At 37.8% G+C, this 20,445-nt stretch overlaps 1 protein-coding gene across 1 annotated transcript in view; it reads left to right on the top strand.

Annotated features, from left to right (window-relative positions):
* Positions 1-20,445, top strand: part of LOC149238219 (THUMP domain-containing protein) — a 109,711-nt gene that overhangs the window by 57,391 nt on the left and 31,875 nt on the right. Inside the window, exons 3-6 of the mRNA XM_089372950.1 lie at positions 9,776-10,282; positions 19,267-19,406; positions 19,563-19,686; positions 19,989-20,129. Of these exons, the coding sequence (XP_089229076.1) occupies positions 9,776-10,282; positions 19,267-19,406; positions 19,563-19,686; positions 19,989-20,129 (912 nt within the window). The remainder of the gene's footprint in view (positions 1-9,775; positions 10,283-19,266; positions 19,407-19,562; positions 19,687-19,988; positions 20,130-20,445) is intronic.

The raw sequence follows: 20,445 nt of genomic DNA, 5'->3' as shown, positions 1-20,445 counted from the left end.
GGTTGCCTAGTGCCCTAACTAGATCAGTCATGAACTAGGTATGACAAGGCTATTGGACAACAACAAGGTATGGCAATGGCATAGTGCAATAATGGCACAATTGGGATAGCATGATTGTTAGGGACAACAACTACAACAATATAACTAGGCAGCAGCAAGCATGGAGCTACATGGGACAACTGCATAGTAAATGGGACAGCAAAGGAATGCTAAGGCAAACATGGGACAGCATGGCAAGCATGGACAACATGGAAAGCATGGTGCTGCAAGCACATGAGACATGTTGTATGACAACATGGTTCAACATACCACATGGGACAACAGTGTGGCAACATGATGCAGCTATGGCACATGGGACAACTGTGGCAGCATGGTGCAACAATGGCACATGGGACAACAGTGGCAACATCAGGTGCAACAGTATGATGTGTGCAACATAGTCATGAGGTCCAACTTAGTGATGATGGGTGCAACATGGTGCAGCACGGTGAGGTGCAACATGATGACGAGGTGCAGCACAATGATAGGTGAAGGAGTCACCTTGGAGAATCAGTTGAAGTAGCATGTCTTCAACTGAGTTCAACTATCTCATGTATCATCTTCTTAGAGATGATCTATGCTCTTATTTAAATAAGTCAAAGTGTTGACTTCTGTTGTAAATGTACTATCTCTCTGTCTCTGCTGAATAATTGAAGAACATATAAGAAGAATTGATCAAGGGTTCCCCACATTGGGGTTTGTCCTTGGCTAGCGCTACATCTTGTGTTCTCTTGTCTTGGCTTGTCTTCTGTGATTTATGTTTATGTTCTATCTGCAGTTTACTTTAATGCTGATGTGATTGCTAATTTGGAAAAGATATTGAGCTACTGTGAAAATTGAAATAAATTGCTCTAAGCATAAAACATACTTAAAATTAACATTTATAGAGTGGGTTTGAATTGTTTATTGATTGGGTCACCCAACAGTGGGGTAAACAATTCTAGTCTAATGTTGAGTTGTGATGTAGGCTTCATTAGTGAAGTGGTTTCTTGTGATGAGGAGCCACCTTGATGGGTCTCTACTCAACATTAGAGCTCTATATAAATAGAGAAGCATGTGAGAGGCAAATCATCAAATTAAAAAGCTCATTAACTCTTTTCTAGTGGAGGAGAAATTGAGCTAAAGGAGAACTCTGTTGTCTTGGTTCATCTGCATCTCTTCATCATCATTTCTATCTCTTTTCTTGAGGTTGCACGTGTGAATCAGTTTGATCAGGTTTTGACCAGCGTCTTGAGTTCGCATGTGTGAGATGTTGACTGAGTTTGACAACAACAAGTAGACTGCGTTTGACTATTGTTTGATCGAGTTGTTTGACCACATGTGCTAGCTGACCATAGACTTTGATCACAATCACACATGTGGATTTGACTGCTGGAGTTGACTGCAGACTGTCGACAGTAGGGTTGAGTTTGATGAGGTCAAAGTTTGATTGTAGAGTTGACTGTTTTGATTGGTTTGACCAACGCTGACTTGTAGTTGTTTGACTAGTATTTGGCCTGTATTTTTGGCACAAATTTCTGATTTGTAAACCTTGCTAAAAGACAATTTCTCCTCACGAAAATATTGTTGGGTTTTCTCCCATTTTGGGTTTCCCAGGTGTAAATTTTTGTGTTTATTGTGCATGGATTTCTTTCTATGATCTTTACTATTTCCACTGCATTTATTGTTGATATTTTATGAATATAATTATTCAATGATAACATTGACATAAGAAATATTGTTTGAAAATCATTAGGAAGTAATTATCTAGCAGAAAATTGTATTCTACTGCACTTGCCATAAAATTATAATAACATTGGTTGGGGCTGTGGATTGTCCTCTTTGATGGTTTTAACCATGTAATGTTGGTGTTTTGATCTTTTGATCTATATGTGTGAGTGGCTACCTTCTCCCTCAACCCTCCAATCCTCACCCCTTACTCCTGGAGGACCAAGTCCCTTGCTTAAAGAGCAAGCAAGTTTTATTCTTCACTCCATCTTTGGGAAGGGGTTTCCAGAGTCACTTCCCACCTATCCATTGACATATACTTTACAAGTGATCCCTACACTACTGGGATTCCTCCCATCAATGAAACTCTGTATAGAGCAGGCAAACTTTGTTGTGGTGACAATGGGCTAAGCCTCCACCATTGCCCTTAACCTAGAAGTCGCTCTCTTAGGAACCCCTTTTAGGTCCCCTGCTGGTTTGAGTGGTAACATGATGCAAAGTCATGAAATTTTGACAGTAATATTTTGACTGACATGTATAGTATAATGTTCCTACTATTTATAGTGTAATTTTCATTTATTTATTTTATTTTATATATATATAATCTCCTCTTTTTTCCCTTTCTTCTTTGAACTTTTTGTATATATAATTTTTTCTATATTTATATTTCTCTTTTTTAATATATATATCTAGGTTGCACGAAACGGGGAAATGGGTATGAGTTTCCGAAACGGGAACTGATACGAAACGCGACCTCCCCAAATTTTGAAAACAGGGAAACGCGAATATATATATTAGGACATTTAAGAAATATGTGCAATCATAAAGCATATATGATACATTCTAATTTATTACATTATGATAAAATTGTCAATTGTCAATGCATAAACTATAAGTCTCTAAATTTACATCACATGTACTCATGAATGATCACATAATGAAAATAGAAATATCCAAAATCAGCCACGAGAAATTTCTAATTTCTTGTCTCGTGCTTGATTGGGAGTCTCCTCCTACATAGTCGAATGACCTTACTGCTCTTGATTAAATACAAGTTTCATACCCTAGTACCCTACATGCTCTTCATTATTGGGAGTCTTCCCTGCATAGAGGGCTTGGTTCTCTTGATTAAATACAGGTTCCATACCCTAGTACATGATAAAATCCAATGGAAACATTGCAATCCCCCCAATCTTGAAATCCTGAAAAACAGATAAGTTTGCTGGATTTTGAGTGAGATCTAAAATTCTACTTTCTCCATATGAAATCCAATGAGGGCGAAACCACTCTCAAACAACCTGAGTCATTTCATGGTAATGTTAAAAATTTAAGTAAAAGGATGAAAATGAAAATAAAGGAGAATATCACTTAAATGAAAAATAAAGGAGAATTAAATAAAGGAGAATATCACTTAAATGAAAAATAAAGGAGAATATCACTTTCACTTTAAGAATTTAACATTACCATGAATTGCATATCAACACTAGGGCAAAAGTTCACTTTTATAACTTTAGACAGGCATCTAGAAGCAACTAGAAGTCACTAGGATAACCTAAAAATAAATTAGAAAACAAATTAAAATTTAAAAAAAAAAACACAAGTAAAAAGCTGAAACGTGAGTCGTATGGCCCTGAAACGCGTTTCAGGCGTACTGGCCACATTTTAGTTTCGTGAAATGTGGCAGTACGGCCTGAAACACATTTGAGGGCCGTACCACACGCGTTTCAGCGTTTTGTACTCGTTTCCGTGCGGAAACGCCCCCTTGCCCTATGTTTCCTGCAACATATATATATATATATATATATATATATATTAATATTAATAATGTTTTTTATTTTATTTCTATTTTTTAATATATCTGTGTTTTTTTTTCTATTTTTATTTTTTAAATGGCCACAAGCCTATGGGGAATCCCCAAGAAAACTTTGTGTGGCTAAAAGCCTCAATTGTAATGGCAACGAACTTGATGAAGGTTTGATGGCCAAAGGCCGGATCATACTGGCTCTGATATCAATGTAACAAACAAAGTTTGTTTACGCATGTCGAATAGTCTAAGATATTTGGAAATTGGAATACGCTAAAAAAAATCCATTTTAGGAATAAAGAATATATTGTATAAATGTATGAAATTTGAATGAAGAATATATCGTTGGTTACAAATGAGGGCCCTGCTTACATACTAGGCGAGGTGCCTCTTCACTGATGGTCATGTCCTTTGGGACATGTCTCTTCAATAACTTATTATTATTTATTTGATCATTATTATGATATATATATATATATATATATATATATATATATATATAACAATTGGTTTCGGTGGTGATGATCCCACCCTAGCTAGTCCCTCCTTCCTCTCATCTGTTTGGTGCAATTGTTCTGAAGGCACTTTGATCTGGTTTTGGCGTTCAGTGAGAGAAATTTGTTGGCTGTTGACTTGGGAAATATCCTGTGGTTTCTGTGGCATGAACTTAAGGCAGTGAGGCAGTGGAGGAGCAGCAAGGTAGGACCAGACACCTTGATTGTGGTAGTGGCCTCATCTCCAAACCTATCTGTGGCACTGCAGCTTGATTAAGGATAGACAAAGACCACAGAGGTTACTCTATGGCAAACCTAGGGCAGCGGCACCCCTTAACTGTGCTACAGGGGGACCGTTAGACAGATCAAGGGAATTGGAGCCCTCCCATTGATTTCTGTGGCCGCAAAGAAGTCCTTTTGGCTGAATTAGGACTGCGGATAAGTCCCAGGAAGAAGTGGATCTCAGCCAAAGCCCACAACGGCTCTTCCAGGGTGTGATCATAGTAGCTTGAGACGTCTCTTATCTGGTTTGGCAAGTGAGAAGAAAAATTTCTGTGGTTTTATCGGGGATTCTAAGTCAACGAAGATCCTCTCTGCAGCACCAAGGCCTGACTGTGACTATGGTAGGTCAGCAAGGTCCGTACTTGATCAAAAGAAGCTGGAATACATGTTCAAGGCGTGCGGCTCACTTGAGATAGAGACAGCGAGCTCTCCTGGGCTCCTACCTGAGGCAACAAATACTCTATCCATTTCTCTGTAGCAGCAAGGAAAGATTAGGGCAGCGGAGTACTCTAGGGAGCTATTACAGCATCCCTGAAGTATTGTAAGGATCATTATCATTTGTCAGGTCAGAACAATAGTATAGGACAGCAAGGACTGTCTAGTACAATAATAATTAAATAGGAGAAGTTAAACTACAGGGTACACTGTACTTGTGAATTGGTTTCATTGTATGAGCAATTGGTGAAATAAAATACTTGTGTGCATTCAATACTGTCACTATTATGAATGTTATGCAACCAGGTCTACTGGTGTATGAGTAGCCGTAAATTGAAACTGATATGAACTATTAATGTGTTGTGCAAACTACTGCTTGATTACATTATTATGTACTCTATATCATCTCTGTTTAGATTTGAAGGGAATATTGTAGATTTTACCCTGTGATCTTGTAAACCTAAGGGCAAAAATTCCCTAGGGATATTACATATAGTGTATACTAAAAGAAACCATTAAATCTTGGAGTGTTTGTGTTGGTCTCAGTTTTAAAGATGAAATGGTTAGTTTTCGCACTTAGCACAGTGCTGAGAAACTTAATTTGTTCCAGAAGATATATTTCCCAGTGATAAAATAAATGGGCAACTTCTGATGCAGTATAATTTCAAGATTTAACTTGGAATAAGCAATTTAAAATGTTTACCCTTGAAGACAGAAAAATGTTTTCCCCATTGCAACAAGAGGAAAAGGTGTGTATTGTTGATTGGTTGCCTAATAGGCAAGTGGAGAAATTTTAACTCCAGGGCAGTTAATGCAATACTGGAATTTCACCTCACAAGGAGGTTACTCAGATCTAGTCTCTGTGAACATCAGCCTTAGCACTGATCTGAATATTAATTTACAGCAGCAGAGTGTGCACAATATTTGATTCCACATCAACCTAACAAAGTAGGTTGCCGAAGAGAACAGAGACGATACCATTACCAAACATATAGCAATAAGTTTCAGCCCTTAGGGCACACTTTTCCAAGCATAAGCTAGCTCTGAAATCATTTTAAATACAGTATATTTACAACAGTAAATCTGCTCTCATCCTCTGATTACATTGCATCACTTAACAATTTAAGCATTATGTCAAATCAGCATGAACAAGAAGTGCTGAAAGTTACCCATTAAGGAAGACAATACAATCTGAAAATCAAATCTGCAATTGCAGAAGCTTTGGACAGCTGGAAACATCACACACATATAAGAATGAAGTACATGCACATACCATAGCTTTATCACAAATTGGTACAATTCTTCAAGCTCTACAAAACCCTAGCTAGGGAAAACCAGGAAAACCCTAACCACCACTAAAGATTTCCAGCAAGCAAGCCCTCCTTTGCTTCAACACTTGTCTCTCATAAGTGTTAAGGTATCTCTTTCTCTTCTCCTCAATAATGCCGCTTCCTCTTTTAGGATTTTACCAAACCTTTTATTTGCTTCCTTAGGGTCAAGCCCTATCCCTAGAATTTCACTTGAATTCTTCAAGAACCCTAGTGCTCCAAGACAGAGAGAGATTACACTAAAGAAAAGTGTACTAGGAGAGAGAAAGACTAGTACACTCCACTCCTCTCATTTCTAACATGGGTATCAGTGAATGAATGAAAATAATCATCACCGCCAACATCTTGCACTTCATAAGAGACAACCCTATCATCTCACAAGGCAATCTCTCTAAGAATGATTAGGACACCTTGCTTTTCATGTCTTCTCCTAGGGTTTCCTTATGAACCCTACCATCTTGCTCCCTATATGACAAGTACAAGGAATAGAGTACAATGATGATGAATGAATGATTAATGAAAGGAATTTCTTCCTCTATTTATTTGAGAGGTAAGGGAGGTCAACAATATAAAATATGCCTAAACCTTTATAAGCAATTTATCTCTAAGAAGTAGGTCCACACACGTGAAGTGTTACACTCCAAAAGGAGACATGTCAAACTCTAAGGTGGTGTTCTAAACAAGCAAGGTTCCAAGGCATGAGTGCTTTTTGAGCCAGATCCAATGCTCCTCCAAGAACTCCAAGGCTTCAAAGCACCTCCTAAGTCATGTGTATCCTCTAGATCCACCACCTACATGACCACCGGATTAACCCAAGCATGCTTATGTCAAGTATAAGTCCCATGCAAGCAATCCAAGTGTGGCCATGCCATTGAGGGTTCAGCGCCTTGCTCTAGATTGTTCAATGCTCCTCCAAAGCAAAGCATCCTCCAAGTAAGGAACCAATCTCCATGTGGTCAATATCGAGAAAGTCACTAAGTTGTCTAAAGTTCTCCAATTCTCCAATGAAGAAACCCACTTAAGCATCCATAGAACGTATAGCAATCCGAGAGCAAGCCACCTCCACATGTGCATGTCCTTCATGGCACAACTATGGGTCATACATATACCATGCACTCCATATCGCATTAAGCACCCCCAAGGATGGTTTAATTACTTTTAGAGTAACCTTGAAAGCTAACACCAAGTCTCGAGGAAAGGGATGCTCGATATTGATGATACGGGAATTAGGTGCTATAAATATATTTTTAATGATGATTTATGATGTGTGAGATATATGCAGGTGCAGCGTGATAATAAAGTGAAATAAGTGGAAATCATTTCTTTTCTTTGAACTAAGACCTTTTTCTCAGATTTGTTCTGTCTCTATTTTATTTTGCATTCATAATAGTCTAGTACACTCCTACATACTATAATTACTGTTTGTACTTCATAGTCACCTTGACCTACTTTTGGGACATGGTTGGATGCTAAAATAATTATCTTTATCTTATCTGACATTATCTCCACCATTTCTAACATGGAATGCATCAACCAGAAATAATAGCCAACAGAAAAGCACCAAAAGGAGCAACTCAAATAAAAGAAGTAAAAAAAATAACTAGATGATCAGAGGTCTCTGCCATTTGTCAAGTGCCCTTATAATATTAGAGAGGATTGATGTTTGGACTTTCTCTTGATTTTGAGTTAGTTTTTCATGTTAGTTTTTCATGGCTAAAAGTAAAGTGGTCTTTCTCTTTTGCTTCATTCACGGACTTGGCTTTATTATCCATGTTGAGTTTATTCATCACTTTTAGTTTTTGGTTAGAACAGCATTTTGGTAGGTTTGGCTCATTTGTCTTGTGTTTCTCTATTATAAGCTCTGTCACCAGACTTGTGAGTATCTGACTTTGACTCTGCTTATGAGCCAAATGAGTCAAAATGCCTTGGGGGTGAATCATACTCCGGTTGACTGAGTTTGACTTGGGTAGTTGAGTTGACCTCAGTCAACTCAACCATGACTAGCCAACTTGCCTATGAATGCCCAGAAACCGCTGGGCTAATGCCCAGAAGCTGTCATGCCCTGCTTATATTTTTGTACTTGCTGAGTTTTTCCTCAGTCAAACTCTTGACTCTTCTGTCTTGCTGAGGTTTTTTCCCAGCTGAGTCTGGTAACATTGATTAGAAGGCTTTTGCTACACCTTTTATCAATACATGACATCAAAAGTGTTAAAGTTAAGATGAGGTTTATCTAGTGTATTCACTACCATTATCTTCAGTGTCTCTATATGCAGGTGCCATGATATTATGATTATTATCAAGGTAACATTTGTATCAATATTGGTTACCCAAATTCAACATTAAAATTTAGGATTATTTGTGCCATTTGAAGAACTGTGTCCAAACTTATGCCAAGAAACAATGTATCTGAGAGACAGCATTACTTGCAGGGGACTGCTGGTTGCACGCATGTACAGCCATTAAGGTTCTGTAGTGGATGTTTAGAGCAATGTTGCAATTGAATTACATTATAGATATTGTGAAAAAGAATTTCCAAATTCCACTGAATGAGGAGGGAACATGGATTTGTTATTGATCAATGATAGCACAACATAAAAGACAAGGATTCAACATAGAGGCAATTTCAGAGTCATGTCTGTTTTGAGTTCATTCTCAAGGATTTTTTGGCTGCTGTTCTCTACAAAAGATCCGAGTTTCAAGAGTATATGTATTGGCCTTGTCTCTGTTTAAAAATATGAATTTTGGTAAGTATTGTTTCCTGAAAGAATTAGCTAATATTAATAAGGAAGGTACCTCTTACACGTTAGAACTTTTGAAAACCCATTCAATTGTTCTAATACCCATAAAATTATGCAAGTTGTATGTAGGCTTTTATGGTCGTTATAAGATTTGAATCCCTTCAAATGGGGCGCAAGCATTTTATTTCATGATTATACTTTAAAAAATAATGGACATGCATGTGGTTATATTTGTGGAATGTAGGTGGAAGAACCAAAGGTATATTGCATTTGTTTGGACAGTAAATCAATGTCATATATATGTATTGTAAACTTGTATATATAGAATTACAAGGATAGACACGGGGAACAGCTTTCTTTATTACAACTTAATAACTTGACTTAACATGTCTAACAGCACACTTTATTAAGTCTAACTTAGCATGATTCTATAACTTAACCTTATGACTTCATAAAATAAACATTACAATGTTTAAAAAATACTACGCGTTTGTGACTCCTCTTTATAGAAGAAAGGACAAGCCTCTAGGGAAACCATGAAACGTTATTGGAAAAGGAATTTCAGGGATCAGATGGATGGTTTCATTCAAAAGAATATACTTGAATAGGAAAGTTACATTTCTTTTTATGTGTATATAAGTTGTGATGTTGTTTGATGACCAAATGAACCGAGTGCAGTTGGGTAAATATTGAGTGAGCTACTTTAAGTGTTGGAATATTTCTCTAGAAAGTTTAGAAAATAACACCATATTCAAGTGTGACATATAGATATTCTTAGTCATGGTCATATTAGCTTGAGTGCTTGTTTAATTCTTTATGTCAAGTTGTTATGCAAGAGGGTCTGGTTTAACTTGTACAGATTCTGCTGTTGAAGTGATTCTTGTGTGTGCGTGTTATGAATTTCATCGCTGACAAAACGTAGTCAATTGATATTTCTGGTAAATGCAGTTTTATGAGGAGTTGTTACATGAAAAGGGATTGGAGAGAGATGTCAAGTCACATAACCAGCTACCATCCATTCAATCATCAAGGAAAGTATTTAGAAGTGATGATGAAGGATCTTCTAGCAGTGATGATGAGTCTGATCAGAAATCTGGTGATAAAAATGGGCATGATGGGGGACGGGAAGGGGAAAATGATGGGGAAGAGAAACGGGAAGGCAATGTAGGAGGTGAAGGGAAAAATGATGAGGAAGAGAAACTGGAAGGCAAAGAAGGAGGTGAAGGGGAAACTGATGGGAAAGAGAAACTGGAAGGCAAAGAAGGAGGTGAAGGGGAAACTGATGGGAAAGCTAAACTGGAAGGTAAAGAAGGAGGTGAAGGAGGAAGTCCTGTGAAGGACCAGCTACTGGAGGCGAGTCTTGGGAAAAATGCTGGCGAGAATTCGAAAGCAAGGTGCTGTACCATTGATAAACTTCTAGAAGCAGAACTTGAAGAACTGGGGGACAGGGAAAAGGTGAGCTTGCAAATTAATATTTGTGAAATTTCTTTGTGTGGCATTTTGGTTTGATTGTTGTATATAACCTTTGGTTTGTGATTTATTTATTGATTGATATGTTGTTCCTTTTGTTTGCAAGTACCTATGCTACTCATCATGCAGGTTTCATGTTTATGTGTGGATCATCAATTTTCATTTAACACTCTATGGACTCTTTCCTTCTATTTCATTCCTCCTTTAAGATTTCAGTTGTAAATACCAACCAACTTTGACTTATATAACCAGGGAGAACAACATTTTTGTCTTTTAACTGCCAGCATCTTGATATAGGACTATTTAATGTCTTCTTCTATTAAAATAAATACCCAATATTAAAGATTATGGCTTAAAAGGTAGATGCGATATATTACTATTGTTAAATATTGCAGTAGGCCTCAGGCTGGGTTCATAACTGATACTTAACATGCTAGAAAGTGAGCACTTATGCTTAAAATGATCAGCAACTGATTGCAGAAAACAATGTCTAATTATCCAATGAAGATGTGACAGCAATTGTTGTTGAAAATTAGTGATTTTAAGTAGATGAATTATTACATGCTGTACTACAGAAAGTTAGCAAAAAACATACTGCTTGTAGCCTTTAAGTGCAAGCTATTCCCCTCATGGCTGCTAACTAAGGACATCCCAGCATGCAGTACAGCTGCAGTGTGTCAAAGTTCCAGAAGACCAACTGAATGGCCAGATAATGAAATATGAAATTGGTGAATCATGACAACCATTTCCTACAAAAAAACATAAAATCGAATGTTAGTCCTGTTGGAAAATGTAACTAGTTTTGGTCTTCATAATTGTCATTTGGTTCATATCATGATATAATTCGTATGTATCTATCAAAAGAAGAAAGAAAAATGATGTAAAGAACAAAAGAAAAATTATTTGTAAAGCATGGGTTTCATGCTCAAGTTATTTGTTACTAGGTCAAGCATTCTATGCTCCTAGGGTTTACATGAGTCAAGGAGTCATTGTCATATTGTAAAAAGACCCTTTCGGGCATTTGTATCAAGGAAAGAAAAATTATTTTGAATTTAGTGTTGGCATTTTGATATAGGTATGATACAGGTGTTGTCCTTGATGGCAACTCACTTAGATGATAGATCATAGTACAACTAGAATGATCAGAGAGGTATACGCAGGTTCGCTGTGACAAGAATGCGTATACACGCGGGTTCACCATATACCAAGTCGCGTATACGTACACACACATGTTTACAGAAGGAAAGGTGTGTACATGTTGGGAATCTAAGTTTTGGTCCGTGGTATTTGGTCCATGGTGTTTGGTCCGAAGTGTTGACCCTAGGTATTGGGTCCAAGGTATTGGTTCTACGTGGTTTTGGACCATGGTATTGAGAGAGGCCTAAACCTATATAAGGAGAAGATCACTAGGCCAAGAGGTGCAAGTGTGCAAGTGATGAATAATCTGATGAAGTATGAGATCTAGTATGCTGGTTATGGGTTTGTGATGTTTTGCTTGATCTGAACCTAAGAGGCACCTATGCGGTTGATAAAGGTTGATGGACCGGGATCATGAAGACTAGAATGCATTATCATTATGTGGTATGATCATGAATAGATCTGAATACTGACGCATGTTTTATCCTTTATATCTTATGTTCTGGGTATATCTGAAGTTGAAAATTGCAGCAAAGGTATAAGTAATTATTTTTAGATCTGTACACGGGTTCTCTTTGGTGAAAGGGCATATACACGCTGGTTCAACACAGTCAAGTAGTGTATACATTATGAGATTTGATGTTTGAGGTTGCTGTTGGTTCTAGTGGTTGTTGCAGAGTTCTGGGCTCTGCTCTGTGTTCTGCTGACTGTGTTTTGATGACAGGGTCTCAGTTATTCAGTTGTTGGGTGATTTAGAGTTAATGACTGTATTGTAGTGGTGATTGTTTTGTATTTATGGATCCAATCTGAAAATTTATGAAACGTGGTCCCTGGAAGAAAAGAGAAGGTTGTAGCCTTCTGTAGGTCAGCACCTACGTACTAGTACATCCGCTAGTACAAGAGCTAGGGGGTTGTAGCTCCCTTCCAGGAGAATGAGAGAAGGTTGTAGCCTTTTGCAGGTAGAAGCCTATGTACTGGTATAACACTGCACCAGTACAAAAACATTCTAAAAAGAAGTTTCTTATTAAAAGAAAATGGAGACGAATTGCAGCAGGTAGTTTTCACCCACATTGGGTTTCCACCTTATATCATGGTGTTCATGTTAGCTTCTTATGTGTTATGATCTTTTCTGTTTTATTGCATCTGTTTACTGTTCATATTGTTAATAATGTTCTGATGCACTCATTGAAGATCAACTAACTGAATCATAAGTTTACTGGATATACGCTAGTTGCATTAAACACAGTTGCGTATACACGCAGGTATCTTTAACTGAAGTAGCATATATGAATCTGATAATGGAAATGAAAAGATTAGTGATTTGCTAATACTGATTCACCCCCCTCAGTATTATTTCCAACAATTGGAATCAGAGCAGGTCCTTTAGAAAAAGCTTGATCGCTTGAAGGAAGATCCATCAGGATGAGTAATCAAGAAAGAGAGGGATCCGTCAGACCACCAATCTTCGATGGGAGCAATTTTGTCTACTGGAAGATAAGAACCACAACATATCTACAATCGCTTGGAACGAATGTTTGGGGAATCATGGAAAGAGGATATACATATCCATTAGCAATTCCTATAGATACAGTAGATAGAAAGCAATATGAACTCAATGCGAAAGCTGTTACTGTCTTATTGGGAAGTTTGTCACAATCAGAATTTGTCAAGGTCATGCAGTGCAAATCAGCGAAAGAAATATGGGACAAAATCATTCTAAGCTACGAAGGAGATGATCAGGTAAAACGTGCTAAGCTTCAAACTCTCAGAATACGGTATGAAACTCTTAATATGCATAGTAATGAAAGCATAGCTAATTACTTCCTGCGTATAGATGAGATTGTCAATTGTATGAGAAATCTAGGTGAAGAAATTAAGGAAGTTGTCTTAGTTGAAAAAGTTTTGAGATCCTTGTCTGCTAAATTTGAATCCAAAGTGTTTGCCATAGAAGAAAAGGAGGATCTGCAGAAAATCACTATGACGCAGCTTCACGGAATCTTAACTGCTTTTGAGATGAGAAAAGGAGGACCATCAGATATGAGAGAAGCCGCATTTAAAGTATTAGCAAATGGAAAAGAAAAACTCAGTGAATCAGGATACATTTCAGAAGAAGAATATGAGGTAAATTTTGTCAAGAATCTTGAACGGGGATCTGGAAGGTTCAAAGGTAAGCTACCTTTCAAATGCTTTTCTTGTGGTAGAGTTGGTCACTACGCTGCTAGATGCCCTCATAACAAAGGAAAGATGTCTGAAGAAGGTAATAGAAGTTATTATACTCATGATAAAAGTAATGACTCATCCAATAGTGATGAAGACATTAGACTTCTCATGGCATATGAAAATAAGGACGTAGAAACAGAAGAAGTTACCAGATTAAAAGAACAGCTGGAGACAGTAACCAGAGTAAGGGAGCAGCTGCAGGATGTAGTAAAAGATCAGAGCATAACAATTCAGAGACTTGAATCTAAGATCCTCTCTCTAAAAGAAGATCTTAAAGAATCAAAGAAGCAGAATAAAGAAGCTCTTGAAGAACAAGAACATGAAGTGCTCGAATTAAGGCAACAAGTGGAAGAAGGAAGAAAAGCTGAAGAAAACATAAGGAAGCAATATCTAGAAAAGGAAGAACAACATCAGGTTGAGGTAAATATCTTAAAAGGTAAATTAGAAGAAAAGGATAAACTATTACGATTTCAAGACAGTACTAAGATTTTGGATGATATTCTTAGTAGTCAAAGATCCCTTGCTATCAAAACTGGTCTTAGTTTTTATGAAACCGTTGAAGGTGAATCTAGCTCACAAGGTGAGGGAAGGAATTCTAATGCAAAATCTGAAATGATCAACAAGGAGATAAGTGGTCAACCCCAGCAGCAACCAAGGAAAGAAATTCTTCAAAGAAAATCTTTTGTTCCTAACTGTGGAAGTGATAAATGGTTATTTCCTCTGATGAGTAATGTTGAATGTTATGAATGTCATAATCTTGGACATGTTGCAGCCAGATGTAGAAGAAGAATGGTTCAAGACCGTCACATAGAAAGATCATCACGTTCCAGGTACTTTAAGGGATATTGTTTTGCTTGCAATATGTTTGGTCACAAAGCAATTGATTGCAATAGAAGGAATATGAAACATGTAAGATGTTATGCATGTAACAAGGTTGGACATAAAGTAAGGGAATGCAGGAGCAAAATTCGAACTCCAAAGCAAGAGGATCATACATCATCGCAATTCCAGGTATTGAAGAAGACAAAATTAGAGTCAGAAAGAGGTGGCATAACTCAGTTAGCAGACGTAACAGACACAGGGGAAACTGAAAGTGTAGACCTTCAGTATTCCAATTTTCATACGCAGATATTATAAATAGAAGTTGCGTATATACGCGAGTTGGAGGCTTTAGAGTCGTGTATATGGAGCTCTGAAGAAAAAGCAACAGAACAGGAAAAGAAGTCTGATATGGTGGTTGGCACAGGTTCAGGGGGAGCATATGCTTCGAATAATGCATAATTGTTGGCATTATGGTTAGAAGTCTTTGGTGATGATGCTTATTGATACATCTTGCTATTGATTGTTGATTGGCCAAGAGAATGGATTGCAGGTTACAAGTCTAGATGCTAATGACAAATGCTTATGTTGCAGATCATATATGGTGTACGATAGTTGCTGATGACTATCATGGTCTTGTTTAGATTGCTGGTCATTGTTATAAAAGTCATGTATATCATTTGATGTAAAGGTCATGAAAAGACCCAATTTGTAACCCCACTTTGCATGGGAAGGATGATGTAATAATGTCTATCTCAGTCATGTATAAACATTTGGTATATCCCCACTTGGTTGGGTGGATGAGTTAAAATGGTGTATCCCCACTTGGTTGGAAGATTGATGTATGTATGAGTCATTGGTGATAGGAAGGTCATACTCACTTAGTTAAGTTGTAGAGTCATGTTATTCTCTTGAAAAATATTTTTGCAGAACTCGGCATGTGCTCAGGGGGAGCATGGACGGATTGGTACATCTTGACATGTACAAAGGGGGAGCTCAATCAGAGATTTCAGCATGTACTCAGGGGGAGTATGGACAACAGAATGCATATCAAGGGAGAGAATATCTTGGTCCGCCCTTTGCCCTTGATGTCAAAGGGGGAGAGTGACTTGGTGTGGATGTTGCCATCAAGTCCAAAGGGGGAGATTGTTGGCATTTTGATATAGGTGTTGTCCTTGATGGCAACTCACTCAGATGACAGATCATAGTACAACTAGAATGATCAGAGAAGTATACGCAGGTTCGCTGTGACAAGAATGTGTATACATGCGGGTTCACCATAAGTTTTGGTCTGTGGTATTTGGTCCATGGTATTTGGGTATTGGTCCATGGTATTTGGTCCGAAGTGTTGACCCCAGGTATTGGGTCCAAGGTATTGGTTCTACGTGGTTTTGGACCATGGTATTGAGAGAGGCCTGAACCTATATAAGGAGAAGATCACTAGGCCAAGAGGTGCAAGTGATGAATAATCTGATGAAGTATGAGATCTAGTATGCTGGTTATGGGTTTGTGATGCTTTGCTTGATCTGAACCTAGGAGGCACCTTTGCGGTTGATAAAGGTTGATGGACCGGGATCATGAAGATTGGAATGCATTATCATTATGTGGTATGATCATGAATAGATCTGAATACTGACGCATGTTTTATCCTTTATATCTTATGTTCTGGGTATATCTGAAGTTAAAAATTGCAGCGAAGGTATAAGTAATTATTTTCAGATCTGTACACAGGTTCTCTTAGTGAAAGGGCATATACACGTTGGTTCGACACAGTCAAGTAGCGTATACATTATGAGATTTGATGTTTGAGGTTGCTATTGGTTCTAGTGGTTGTTGCAGAGTTCTGGGCTCTGCTTTGTGTTTTGGTGACTATGTTTTGATGACAGGGTTTCAGTGATTCAGTTGTTGGTGATTCAGAGTTAATGATTGTATTGCAATGGTGATTGTTTTGTATTTATGGATCCAGTCTGAAAATTTATGAAACGTGGTCCCTGGAAGAAAAGAGAAGGTTGTAGCCTTCTGTAGGTCAGCACCTACATACTAGTACATCCGCTAGGGGGTTGTAGCTCCCTTCTAGGAGAAGTTGGAGAACGAGAGAAGGTTGTAGCTTTCTGCAGGTAGAAGCCTGTGTACTAGTATAAGATTGCACTAGTACAGAAATATTCTAAAAAGAAGTTTCTAATTAAAAGAAGATAGAGACGAATTGCAGCAGGTGGTTTTCACTCACATTGGGTTTCCAGCTTATATCATGGTGTTCATGTGTGCTTCTTATGTGTGGTGATCTGTTCTGTTTTACTACATCTGTTTATTGTTCATATGGTTAATAATGTTCTGATGCACTCATTGAAGATCAACTAACTGAATCATAAGTTTATTGGATATACGCTAGTTGCATTAAACACAGTTGCGTATACACGTGGGTATCTTTAACTGAAGTAGCGTATATGAATATGATAATGGAAATGAAAAGATTATTGATTTGCTAACACTGATTCACCCCCCAATATTATTTCCAACATTTAGAAATGTCTATAAGGCTCCCAAGACCAAGTCGGCCAACCAAGGAGAAGTCGGCCTAGCGAGGGATAATGGAGCATCTTGGAAGGCTGGATGGAACTTCAACCAATTTGCTACACACATCGAGCACATTACTTCTTGTTTTTAGTCTGTGGTTGGGAAAGATATATGAAGATCATAAGAGGGCTAGATCAAGTCTAGCAAGTTTGATATGCAATAGCAAAGGAGGTAGAACTATTCGGAGGTCTGAAATCTGCCTTCCACTGTTCACATGTGCGTATAACCTAGGTTTTCTAGGGTTACCTCAGGCCCGAAATTACAGTAGGTGTTGCAGGATGCCTTGGTAAGGACGAAAGGCTAGAAGAGCCCTCATCTTGAAGAGATCTTGCTTCGCTACCCTTGGATGTTTTGTCTTGCATTGAAGAAGTAAGATTCGCTGGTTGACTTGGTTCTTAGTGGCAGGCTGGTCTAGGTTTTGGTCTTGGAAGTCTCCTTTGAATTGATTCTATAAGAAGAGAAGTTCTTTCTGGGTTTTCCCCTTGGAGGGGTTTGCCCTGGCTTAGATCCTATATCATGTGTTCATCTTTGTTTGGTTGTGATCTTTATTGTTTTGGCATTTATTTGATGATAAGAACATAAGCATAATAAAGAAGATCATAATATCACAAATAATTGTCAAGTAAAGGAAATTAAAATTAAAATACTGCCCTAGTCAATTTTCCAACATGGTATTAGAGCTAAGGGTCTGTTTGCATGTATCTTAAAGGCCAAAGAGCTTAGAAGTAAAGCCAATCAAGAGGAAGTCCATTTTTTGAGCATCCTTCTAATAAGATTAGATCTTTGAAATAAGGCCGCAATCTTGGGCTTGGGATCTGAAGTTTCTGAGGTGTCTAGATAAGCGCGCTTCAGGCATATCATCTTTCAAGAGGTCCAACGTGCACAAAGAGAGACCCATTCTAGGTCGAGGGTCTTGCACTCCTATATAAGGAAGACCGAGACCTGTAAACTCATCCTAAATGGTCTGAGTAAGGATTGTCAGTGGGCTAATAGTCCAGCGAAGGCGAGAACTATAAAGAATGATCAAGACCGCAGTCAAAGAAGCATCTTAGGCCTGTCCTGGAAGACTATTATAGTGACAACAAAAAGCCCTATCCAGAGGGTCAAGGTTGCAAAGTAATAGCACAAGTCCGAAATACATGAAATTGGTACCAGGTCTATTGTTGAAGGCACCAAAATAAGAAAAGTCTTTGATAATATGTCCAGGCGTTTGAACTTTGAAGCAAGGAACAGAAATAGAAGACGAATCAAGAGGACTGTCAAGAGGAGCAACAACTAGATACCTTGGGAAAAACATCTTGATTTTAGCATCTTGAAAGATTCTTGTATATTGTCAAGAGTCTTGGAAGTTGGGACTATTTGAAGCAAGCCTACAATTGAAGTGAATCTTGAAAATTGAATATGGCAAATTGACCAAGCTATATGCTGTAAGATCTTTAGGACAAAAAGTATGGAAACCTTTGTTGAAAGAATGAGTCATCGAGTCCTTGCATGAGGTTCATAACAGCAACGCCCTTGAAAAAGTCCCTGTAGTGATTGCTGCTATCCTTCGACCATCTGAGTCAATTCAGAATAGTCTTCATTCTGCCATGAAATTAAGTTTATCTGCTGATGTACTTCGAATTTGGAAATATTCGAGTGAATGTTTCTTGCTCAGAAAAGGCCAAAAGCCTAAAGGTGATACTAACAGTGTTTCTGCAGAAAAACACAATAGTGGAAGTTTATGACCTATTCTTGAATCTGCAGTTTGTGGTCATTGTATCTGCTTAATTTTCAGATTGTAGTTTGTGGGAGAAACGGTGCAGTTTCCTGATGTTTGTGGTGAGGATCAGTGATTCCAAGTTTCTGCTGTGGATTGGAAATGAGGTTGTCACTTAGGGTTGCAAATCTAGCAACTAGGGTTTTGAGATTTTGTCTTTGTGAAACACGGGCTGTATGCTGCATTTAAGGAAAACCCTGCTTCTATATGGTATTGTCTTTTACATTTTGGCATTTGCTTGTGTACTACTCTAAAATCAGTATGTTTGGGAGCATTATTTTAATGATACAGTTTAAACACACACCAGTTCTTTCTGGATCCCAACTTTCAATACACACACACACACACACACACCATTTCTTTCTGTATCCCAACTTTCAACACACACACACACACCCCATTTCTTTATAGATCCCAACTTTCAAAAAATCTAGTGAATCTTATGTGCTGTTTTAAACAGGTAAAATTTGCGGGCTTGGAATCTGGGTGCAATGGTGTTATATTTATACGAATGCGTAAAGAGTCTGGATGCCCAAGTCCTTCTGAGCTTGTAGAATATATCATGAACAAAGCTGCCTCTACAGGGAAGCACATGTCAAGGTTCCTGTACTTGCTGCCATACTTGAGAATTTTTGATCTATTGATTGCTTAGGGAAACAAAGTGAACACTTGCTATTTTTTTTTATATCCTTTAGTAGTTCTTGCATGTTATTATTTATAGTGTAAAGAAGGTGTCATTATTTTTTGTGGTTTCAGATTCATTTTGAGGGTGTTACCAGTGGAGTTGACATGTTATGCTTCCGTGGAAGAGATTTCAGGGACAGCTAAATCTTTAATTGAACAGTACTTTCCAAGTGGAGAAGACCATCCACCTATTAAGGTATTTCCAGAAGTGACATGAGATTGAGATGGTTTCTTTTTTACAGTTGTGACTTGATGGCTGTTCAAATACGAGGGATTTAAAATTTAAAATGGGTCTGAAATCTGAAATCTGTGCTGTTAATGTAATTTTATGTATTTTTGTTCAATACCATTTGGTGGAAGAAGGAATAAATAGCTTTTGCATTGTATTTATGGTGCTCTTGTTTTGTCATTTATGTTTGCTGCATAAGTTTGATCTTTCATTGTTGGTGGCATCTATGTCTGGAGGAAAATGATCAATCTAATCTGAATGTTTTACAGTTTGCTGTTTTGTATGAGGCCCGTGCAAACAGCGGCATAGATCGGACAAAGGTTATTGATACAGTTGCAAAATTGGTACCTCAACGCCATAAAGTGGACCTCAGCAATCCGGATAAGACCATTGTAGTCCAAATTGTTAAGGTTGTTCCATGCTCTTTTTATACTAGTGCATTTCAAACTTATGCTGTTTTCAAAATGGTGTGCTTTAGTCTTGTTTTAGATGAAGATGCATAGTCACTCCTTTTCTAATGCATATTTCCTGCTATGCTGTTTATTATTGATAATTGAACAGTAACTGTTATAGGCATAGGGAGTTTGATTTCATGTCATTTGTGTTGGGCTTTTTCTTGTAAGGCAAAAATCTTACACATGACCAAGACAGATTAATGTAAGTGCCCACACAGCATTTGTGAATTTCTCACATTCATAAAGATTGCATTGTTTGTATAAACTATAT

Source organism: Pinus tabuliformis, chromosome 8 (genome assembly GCF_031772625.1).
Source record: "Pinus tabuliformis cultivar Carrire ecotype Pingquan chromosome 8, CPIR1, whole genome shotgun sequence".
NCBI classification, from domain to species: domain Eukaryota; kingdom Viridiplantae; phylum Streptophyta; class Pinopsida; order Pinales; family Pinaceae; genus Pinus; species Pinus tabuliformis.
Note: the sequence above shows the minus strand (reverse complement) of the source record. Positions and strands in the feature narration are given on the sequence as shown.